Source organism: Tachysurus vachellii, chromosome 17 (assembly GCF_030014155.1).
Source record: "Tachysurus vachellii isolate PV-2020 chromosome 17, HZAU_Pvac_v1, whole genome shotgun sequence".
NCBI classification, from domain to species: domain Eukaryota; kingdom Metazoa; phylum Chordata; class Actinopteri; order Siluriformes; family Bagridae; genus Tachysurus; species Tachysurus vachellii.
Window position 1 is genome coordinate 577,501 of NC_083476.1, and position 10,289 is coordinate 587,789.

The 10,289-nt window shown below is 40.3% G+C and overlaps 1 protein-coding gene across 2 annotated transcripts in view; it reads left to right on the forward strand.

Annotated features, from left to right (window-relative positions):
- Positions 1-9,981, forward strand: part of LOC132859830 (gamma-aminobutyric acid receptor subunit beta-2) — a 42,046-nt gene extending 32,065 nt beyond the window's left edge. The window contains exons 6-10 of one of the 2 annotated variants that reach the window (XM_060890789.1): positions 1,962-2,099; positions 4,314-4,466; positions 5,788-6,032; positions 7,790-7,930; positions 9,394-9,981. In XM_060890789.1, coding sequence (XP_060746772.1) covers positions 1,962-2,099; positions 4,314-4,466; positions 5,788-6,032; positions 7,790-7,930; positions 9,394-9,741 — 1,025 coding nt within the window. In that variant the 3' untranslated portion in view covers positions 9,742-9,981. The remainder of the gene's footprint in view (positions 1-1,961; positions 2,100-4,313; positions 4,467-5,787; positions 6,033-7,789; positions 7,931-9,393) is intronic. The other variant, XM_060890790.1, reaches the window with a different exon arrangement.
- Positions 9,982-10,289: the final 308 nt, after the last annotated feature.

Here is a 10,289-nt window from a genome sequence, read left to right on the forward strand (position 1 = left end):
CTTTAGTGCTCTCGCTCACCAACCTTCACCTTCTGCTGCCTGATAATAATGTTTTGCAAAAGAAGAGTAAAGTTTATCTACAAAATGCTGGTCTTTAAGCAGGCAGGTTTTTAGTAGCGCGTGTGTGCAGACTTTGTAGCCTAACTAAGAGCTAACACTGTAGTGTTTACTTTCACATCCTGTGAGAAATAAGATTTTTTCCCACAGTATTTGTTCCAAGTGACAAAGTTAATCTGGGCTCCAGGTTCCAGCGTATATTAGGTAAATTTTCTGCGCCGATGAAACAGAACGAGACGAACCACGCAGCCATCGGATCCAATTTTCCACCCTGTTTCCAGCTTCTGTGCTGTGAGGATGTGTGTTTGTGCTGAGTATTCCTCTGCATCAGTCGCTCCTGTTCTCCGTGTGTGCCTTGTTCTCCCAACAGGAATAGGATTAAAGTGGCTTTGAACTCCGCGCATCAAAAATTTATTTCCATCTGCGTGCCGGAGCTGTGCCTTAGACACCGCTCGTGTTTGTAAGGTGTGTTTGTCTCGCTTAAAAAACCGAGCGTCGGGTTTGTGTCAGGATCACGGATGAGTGTCACGATCGTTCTCTTTCAACCAGCGACTGCTTGAAATGACACAAGTTTTATTATTTATTTTCAAAAGAACTAAAATGGAGCAGAATTTAAGCAAGTGTACAGACTCCGAGTATTCACAGCTGCTGAGCAATCTCCTTTTCTCTCAAACCATTAGTGTGTGTGTGTGTGTGTGTGTGTGTGTGTGTGTGTGTGTGTGTGTGAGAGAGAGAGAGAGAGAGACTAGTTTTTGCAGTTAAGGCTCTGTACATATTTGCACTGCAGTTAGGAAGAGACAGAAAAGAGGTCAGGTCAGGATTAACGCTCCAGCGAAACTCTCTGCGACGTCCTTGCCAGAAAAAATTGGAAGGATTTCAGCTTTTCGTCGTGTTCTAGTCGTATTTCTCCACGAGCACATCTGCCCTTTCTTAATCCTGTGTCACTGAAGGATTTAGGGAGAAGCATGGTGTTTCTCTCTCTCTCTCTCTCTCTCTCTCTCTCTCCTTGATTTAATGCCTTTCTCTGTCTCAGACTGGATTACAAAGTGCTGAGTCTCCTGGTGTGTTTTCAGTCATTTCTGCTCCACATGCTACAGCTTTCAGGACAACAAGCAGAAAACGTGAACAGATTTTACTCAAACACGTCTGGGTTTATTTTCTACATCAGCAATACATCAGAAATAACTGTTCTGTTTGACCTAAAGGTGTCTGAGTTATTCTACCCAACTGACTCTAGTCAAATGAGTCTCATCAAACTTAATTATCTGACTTGATTAACACCAGCAGACTTTCCTCACACAGACTCCATCCAGTTCAGTTATAATCAGATGAGTCCTGACTCCACCTAACTGACTCCACCCGCTAAATGATTCATTTAATCTGACTCCATCCAAATGACTCCACACTTCTACTTAAAGTACAAGTATTTAATTTCATTTGGGGAAAACAGGTGGAGATATGAAGATCTGTTAGGATCTGGGGCAGCATGATACGGAAACGGTTTTCGTTCTAATTTGCGTGATTTATTTTTACGTTATTTATCCCGGATTTCGAAACATATATTTCACATCTTGTCCCAAATCACATCTAAATCCCAGCACTTTCTCCTGTCCGTAGCCTGTTAAATAAACATGTGAGGAGTGGGATGTATCTCTCAGCATGTTCAGCTTTTATGACTTTATTTCTGGCAGCCCGTTTGCAGCACTTCTTCCTAATTAAGCCCAGTGACACCTCGTTATACACCACGCTCAGACACGGCCTCTTTACATAACGTCTAATTAATTACAGCAGCCACTTTTTTTAACGAGGATCTGTACAAACTGCCTGATCTGCATTATTAACTAGAGGAGAATCGATCTCGCTGAATGCCCTCGTGCACTAACCCCGTCGCTTGTTCTCTACAGATGGCTACACGACGGACGACATCGAGTTTTACTGGCGAGGTGAAGACGGCGCTGTGACAGGGGTGGAGCGAATAGAGCTGCCTCAGTTCTCCATCGTTGAATACAAGCTCATAGCCAAGAAGGTGGTTTTCTCTACAGGTGAACAAACTCTGCAGACTCTCTGTGATGCTGTGAGAGATTTCTTTATGGACATTACAGAGATAAACTAACGAATCAGAACACAGTATCTATTCAGGTTGAGCAAAAGAAGTGCAGATTTAATTAAATTCATAAATATATATAATGGAAAAATCAAGCCCACATTTTATCCCACAGAGTTCTGGACTCTGATTGGTCAGAAGGTGTTGATGAATTCTCTCTAACAGCAGCTTTGACTGCAGCTCAGGTTTATATTAATGTTCTCACTCTGATGCTGTACGGTTTACGTAGTAACAGCTCATTTCATTCATTCATTCACTCATCTTCTACCGCTTATCCGAACTACCTCGGGTCACGGGGAGCCTGTGCCTCAGGCGTCATCGGGCATCAAGGCAGGATACACCCTGGACGGAGTGCCAACCCATCACAGGGCACACACACACACTCTCATTCACTCACACAATCACACACTACGGACAATTTTCCAGAGATGCCAATCAACCTACCATGCATGTCTTTGGACCGGGGGAGGAAACCGGAGTACCCGGAGGAAACCCCCGAGGCACGGGGAGAACATGCAAACTCCACACACACAAGGTGGAGACGGGAATCGAACCCCCAACCCTGGAGGTGTGAGGCGAACGTACTAAACACTAAGCCACCGTGACCCCCAACAGCTCATTTACAACGATAAATTATCTGTGTAGATAATAAACTGATTCCAAAAAGTTTAATCGCTGATATGTTGTTTATTTATGTATCACATACGGAAGGAGTCTCCAGTGTGAGCTCTGTGTCTCAGTCAGAGGTGAAGCTGGAACTTAAAGTTCTCCACATCTTCAGGACAGAAGAGTTTACACGTCTTTGTGTTTCTCAGTAACAAGCTGAGATTTACTGTAGATCTTATTCATTAAGACAATAAAGAGAGATAAAGAGAGACTGCTGAGGGTTTAGACTGCAAACAGGAAGTTACTTCTCTGATGGAATCTGAGGAATAAAACACTTTATGGACCTGCTGTTAGGGGGAAATAATCAACTGTGGATTAAAACAGCGAAATGTGGAACTGACTGAATTTTTTTGAGGAATAGATATTTGAGGAATCTGTGATGGTGCTTGGACTTTTATATTGAAAATTGGTGATTTGTTTGTGAATTTCGCTCTTCATCCTCACACGACTAATTCACTACAACAATTAAAGAAGAAAGGAAGTGAAGAGGAAGTGAAGAGGTGGGGAGGAAGTGAAGAGGTGGGGAGGAGGTGAAGAGGTGGGGAGGAGGTGAAGAGGTGGGGAGGAGGTGAAGAGGTGGGGAGGAGGTGAAGAGGTGGGGAGGAGGTGAAGAGGTGGGGAGGAGGTGAAGAGGTGGGGAGGAAATCCGTGTGCTTTTGCATAGACATGAGAAAGACGCCTGTGGGATTCCTGAGTGGACCAGTTTGTGAAGTTGTGGTATATCCCTTTAACAGGGGAACCTGCAGAACTCCATGAGGAGCACCGAGCTGCACAGCTTTGTGTTTTCTTTGATTTAATGAACCTGATTTAGTTTAATTGCAGCAATGTCATTAGCTGATTCAGGTGAGGTCATTTAGAAAAAGAAGAAAAAATAAAAGTGAAGTGTTCTGCAGGGACATGCAGGAGTCTCCTGAAGAACATTAGCCTATGCTGAGGAGAAGGAGGAGGAGGAGAAGATGGAGGAAGATGTTTTTTCAGCATGACTTACTGTACTGTACATCACAGGAGCATAAACTCCACATCTTGTTCCTGAGGAACCACAGAGAAGTGTAAACTCTTCTGTCCTCTAAAGTTCCATCTTCACCTCTGACTGAGACACAGAGCTCACACTGGAGACTCCTTTTATATGTACTACAGAAGAGAGAAGTTCGAGAAGTTACACGAGTGTTCGCTGTACGCGTCCCTGTGAACGTGCTGTTACTATGGAAACAGTCAGGTATCATAAAGACAAAGAGGACATGAATATAAAAAGTCGGTGCTGGTGTTAGAGAGAACTAATCAACATTCTGACCAATCAGAGTCCAGAGCTCAGCAGCTCTGTGGTGAAATATTAAATGATATGCAATAGATTTTTACAGATCCCTTTTTTACAGTGAAGCATCAGGTAAACGTCTCAGGATCATTTCATAACATGTAGAAATTTTAACTGTACCCTCTGGCAGAGGTATAAGTAAAATATGTTAATCACTTTGCTGTGTTCCTCCAGGAGCTTATCCTCGCCTGTCCCTCAGCTTCAAGCTGAAGAGAAACATCGGCTACTTCATCCTGCAGACCTATATGCCCTCTATCCTGATCACCATCCTGTCCTGGGTCTCCTTCTGGATCAACTACGATGCCTCAGCTGCCCGAGTCGCTTTAGGTACAAACACCAACACTCACTGTTTACTCTAACGCCAGTCTCTGTGTTAGCATGTTTACTATGCTAATGCTAGTTTTAAGTTAGCATTTAATCTGTTGTGTTATTAATTTGTTGTGTATGAAACTGTTGTAGCTGAAATTCTAATAACAGAAAGATTGAACCGAATATAGATTCAAACTAATGTTATAATAAATTATAATAAAAATGTGGCAGTGATGGGAAACATTCAGCTCAGTGAGTTAGATGAATTGACTCTTTTGAATCTTTATATTGAATCATTATAACGTGTGTTTTTAGTGTGATGCTGTCACTTAAACTGTTTAATAATTTAACTCTTTACTAATTAAATGAATATTATACCTTCACACCTCATTCACACGGGCGAGTCACAGGTCTAAAACGTGTCGAATCTTCTATGAACAAACGACTCCTCGTGATAGTAATAAACATGGCTTCACCTGCAGCGAATCAGAAAGTTAGCATCACTGCGTTTCTCAGCTCAAACTACTGCAAGTGCAAGAAACTTTAACACGCTGCCAAGTTCTGGACAAACGATGTCCTTCTGCACACAAGGCTCATGGTTTGTGGTGTCACTCTGATGGATCACCTGCCGTTTGTTGCCAGAACTGAGACAGTAATGAGACTCTTTGAGTTATAGAGTCATGAACTGGACACGATTGAAGAGAATGATTTACCTCACTCATTGTTTATCCCAATGACGTCATTAAACTGTCAGAAAAACGCTGGTCACTTTCATCGCTGTCTGTAAGTCTGGGGGATCGGATCCAAATTAGCATTAATGAGAGTCGAACCAACCACCAGCTGATAAACAGCACATCACAGACACTCAGATCGCTCTGAAAACAGCAGGAACTGATTTTATTTTTGAGATCTTGTATTTTGTCATCCTGATAGCTAACTGAATTCAGGTCAGCCTCCAATCAGCAAGAGCACACAATGTTTATTTCTAGCGTGTGTGTGTGTGTGTGTGTGTGTGTGTGTGTGTGTCTGTGTGTGTGTGTGTGTGTGTGTGTGTTACATAATCCTGCATGACAGGGAAAAATACAGGCTGTCAGTGAATAAAAAAAAGAACAAAAATATGTTGAGAAATCTTAGCGCTCTGCTGAGAGGGAATTAAGGAACTTTTACAGCTCGGCCTCGGATCTAATTTCCATCACTAACTAAATTTATAAATTTATATTACTAACTAAAAATAAATCACGATTCACATCTCTGTCACAACCAGCGCGTAAAGCTAGTGTTATTGTAAAAAAGGTTAAAACAAAGGCTTTTTTATAAATAATGAAAAATGTCTGCACAGGTATCACCACCGTCCTCACCATGACGACCATCAACACTCACCTCCGAGAGACGCTCCCTAAAATCCCGTACGTCAAAGCCATCGACATGTACCTGATGGGCTGCTTCGTCTTCGTCTTCCTCGCCCTGCTCGAGTACGCTCTTGTCAACTACATCTTCTTTGGACAAGGACCTCAGCGGCAGAAGAAAGCAGCGGAGAAAGCGTCCAATGCCAACAACGAGAAAATGAGGATGGATCCCAACAAGGTATGAATTTATACACCTTTATGGAAGGAGTCTCCAGTTCTCCACATCTTTAAGGCAGAGGAGTTTACACTTCTTTGTGGTTTCTCAGTAACATGACAAGCTGTCAGTTTTGTCTTAAAGAGAAACAAGAGAAGCTGCTGAAACATACAACTGTACAGCCAAAAGTATGTGCACCCCTGAGTATCACACCATGTGTGTGTTGAACATCTCCTCCTAGATCGATTCCCTCTGCTGCTCTAATCAGCTCCGGTCTTCTGGAAGGTTCTCCACTAGATGTAGGTTTGAGTCTGTGAGGATTAGTGATGATTCAGATACAAGAGCATTAGTGAGATCAGACGCTGATGTTGGTGAGGAGGTCTGGGGTTCAGTCGGTGTTCAGTGGTGTTGAGTCAGAGTCAGGGCTCTGTGCAGGACACTCTGGTTCTTCACTCCAACCTTCACATCGACACCATGTCTTCATGGAGCTGCTTTGTGCACAGGGACATTGTCATGATGGAGCTGAGGTTGGACTCTGAGTTCTACCGAAGATAAACAGTAAAGTTACACACAGAGACGTTCTGTACAACTGTGTGACTCAGAGATTGGGGAAGAAACACACACGTGTGTGACGGTCAGGGGGCACATACTTTTGGCCACAAACACCATGTTTATCAGTTAGATAATGTATGTAGATTTACTAACCCTGTGTATTTTCAGGTTGTGTATCTGAATGTGTTTCTGTTCTAATCATTTTGTCTGGTCAGTTTTCATTTTATAAATGTTTATAAATGTTTATAAATGTTTCACTAAACAGCGTCACAGAGCTGATGTCCAACAAAGAGAAGAATAAAGGTGACGTGTTTCAGTGTTCTGTACATTAAACTGCCTCTGATCAGTTAGTCCTGCATTTTAATATCATATATAAACAAATAAGCTTTAGGTTTATTCTGAGTGACGTACAAACACAGAGACGAGAACCCAGAACAGTTTCACACACAGAACCTTCCTCAGGAGCCGAACTGCTGAAGAACCTGTCAGAAGTTTAAATCCAGCTAACTCAAAAAATCTCACTGTTAATCATCAAAAATTACATTTAAAATGTGAGATTTTTCCCCTAAAAAGATGTTTATTAATGTTTTTTTCAGGTAAAATTCTCTTGCTTTCATCAAGCTGTTTCTTTTATGGAGAAACCGTTTGTGAAAACGACTCAGTTTTCGTATTTCTGTTTACACAAAATAAATTTCCTTAATATTTTTTTTTTTGTAGCAAAGTGAATAAAAACGTGTTTTTCTCCGGTGACCAACGTTAAGACGCCGTCTGCTAAATTGTTTCTGATTAAATTCTTAACACACAACATGTTGTCTGGAGTAGAATCTTTAATGCTAAAATAAAAGGTGATAAAATTTCAACTTTTATTAACTTGACATAAAAAATAAAAACTTTTTTCCTGTCTGAGAATAATATTTATACCAAAGTAACTTTAAAATGAAATTTCTGACTTTATCTTTATCTCTGACTTCTGTAGAAAAAAAAAAACAACAGCGATATTAAATATAAAGGATGAATTTTATCTGTAGAGATTGAACAGAATTTTTTACATTTTGTTTATTCTCCATCACTGGGCTTCTTCCTGTTTGCCCTCGTACATTAAAAACTGACACGCTGACTAAAGCTCAATGTTACTGAACCCGGCCTCAGATCCTGAGAGCAGCATCAATGTGAGTGGAGAACCTGGTGGTCCTTGGAGGAGCTGACGGTGTGGTTTTGTGTGCTTGCAGTGGTTGATGGGAAATGTAGTTCAGAGAAACGATGCTCTGTATGCCAGAATGAAACCCAGGGATATTGACGCTCATGACTCGATGTGGGAACCGATCTTTGTGGACGATGCTGCAATAGGACTAGGGGATCAGAAAAATAAGGTATCATGTGATGAGTCATGGACGAATCCATCCAGCTGGTTCTTCTCTTTTGGTTTCAGAGCACAGTTTAGTTTCTGTTTTTTCTTCATCGCTCCATTGCTTGTCCTCCACTCGCTCCTCATTACACATCCAACAGCTCTAACTGAACAACAACAACAACACAGGATTTCCTTTAAACACACACACACACACAAACACACATACACACACACACACACACACACACACACAGAGTGAGTTCCTGTAATAAACTGAACAAACTCCAATGGAATCTCGGTTATTCTTATAGATCTTTATGCTACTCTCCAGTTTTAACTTTAAAGTGAAGCTTGTTATAATCGTGTTATAATCATATTATAATTGTGCTATAATCGTGTTATAATCGTGCTATAATCATGTTATAATCGTGCTATAATCGTGCTATAATCGTGTTATAATCGTGCTATAATCGTGTTATAATTGTGCTATAATCGTGTTATAATCGTGTTATAATCGTGCTATAATCATGTTATAATTGTGCTATAATCGTGTTATAATCGTGTTATCAACGAGTTTAAAGCTTTAAAGCTTTAATTCAGCTGCCGAATGTTTATTTCTGGACGTATTTTATCAGTTATATTCTATATAATTATTTTATTAACATTAATTACTTTATAATCTAAATGAAACATATTGTTTATATATTATTTTAATTATGTAATTTCTGTTTTATTTATATTATTAGTTCATTATTGATTATTAATGTGATCATATTTACATAGAAATCTGTTTAAATTATTATATAATGTTTATATTCACAGTCTTTAACATTTCTTTATTCAACAGGCAGAAAGTGAAATTTTACATCTGTTTATAAAGCATTATAAATATTTGTAATATACATTTGATTAAAGTCCTGATTGTTTTTTATTAATGTTGAGTTTAAAGTTTATATTTCAGTTTTAATATTTTAGAGAAAAAATGAAATTTAAATTTAAACAACTTGATATAAATGATAACTTATTATAATTTTATACATTTTATAAAATATACAGATATTATAATGACGTCCTGTCGAGTTTTTAACCTTTTAACTGCTGAACAAACAAAATAAAACAAAAGGATTCAACTGGAATTCTTTTATCATTTGCACTCTGCGACTCATACTCACAACCCTGTGACCATTGTGCTGTGTGTGTGTGTGTGTGTGTGTGTGTGTGTGTGTGTGTGTGTGTGTAGCACTTGAAATACAGCAAGTGTGTGAAGTTATGATAAAAAACCTCTTTTGTTATTTAGTTACTCATCTACTAGAGCTTTATTAGTTGATATAACATGGAATAATTCATTAAAAACAGAATGCTATAAAGACGTGTGATGATCAAACCCACTGACCATCTGCATTTCCAGCTAGCATTAGCGCTTTAACTTGTTCATTATTTGCTTTGTATGTAAAAATCTTAGAACTAATTTCTCTGTTCTTTCAGATGGACCCACATGAGAACATCCTCCTCACACCTCTGGAGATGAAGAATGAGATGTCTCCATCTGATTTAGCTCTGGGTCTCGGCGACCCACGCAACACCATGCTAGCGTACGACAGCTCAGCGCTACAGTACCGGAAAGCGGGTCTGGCTCGGCAGAACTTCGGACGGAATGTGCTGGAACATCACGTCACTCAGAAGAAAAGCCGACTGCGGAGACGCACCTCGCAGCTGAAGATCACTATCCCTGACTTGACTGACGTGAACTCCATTGACAAGTGGTCGAGGATGATCTTCCCCACCGTCTTTTCCTTTTTCAACATCATCTACTGGCTCTACTATGTCAACTGAGATCAACCTTTCATTCTTTTCTCCTTTAAAGTTTTAATTTTGTTTCCTGATGTTTATTTTGGTAATTCTGTGTTCCAATACTGTTCAGAACACTCCCTGCTTTACAGAGGTGTGGATGAAGGTGTAGGGATTAGAGTGTAGGGATTAGGGTGTAGGGATTAGAGTGTAGGGATTAGGGTGTAGGGATTAGGGTGTAGGGATTTGAGTGTAGGGATTAGAGTGTAGGGATTAGGGTGTAGGGATTAGGGTGTATGGATTAGGGTGTAGGGATTAGGGTGTAGGGATTAGGGTATAAGGATTAGGGTGTAGGGATTAGGGTGTAGGGATTAGAGTATAAGGATTAGGATGTAGGGATTAGGGTGTAGGGATTACTGTGTAGGGATTAGAGTGTAGGGATTAGGGTGTAGGGATTAGGGTGTTGGGATTAGGGTGTAGGGATTAGAGTGTAGGGATTATGGTGTAGGGATTAGGGTGTAGGGATTAGGGTGTAGGGACAAGTGAGGCACCAACAACAATGTAGCTGAAGTTCACTAACTAGTTAATATCTA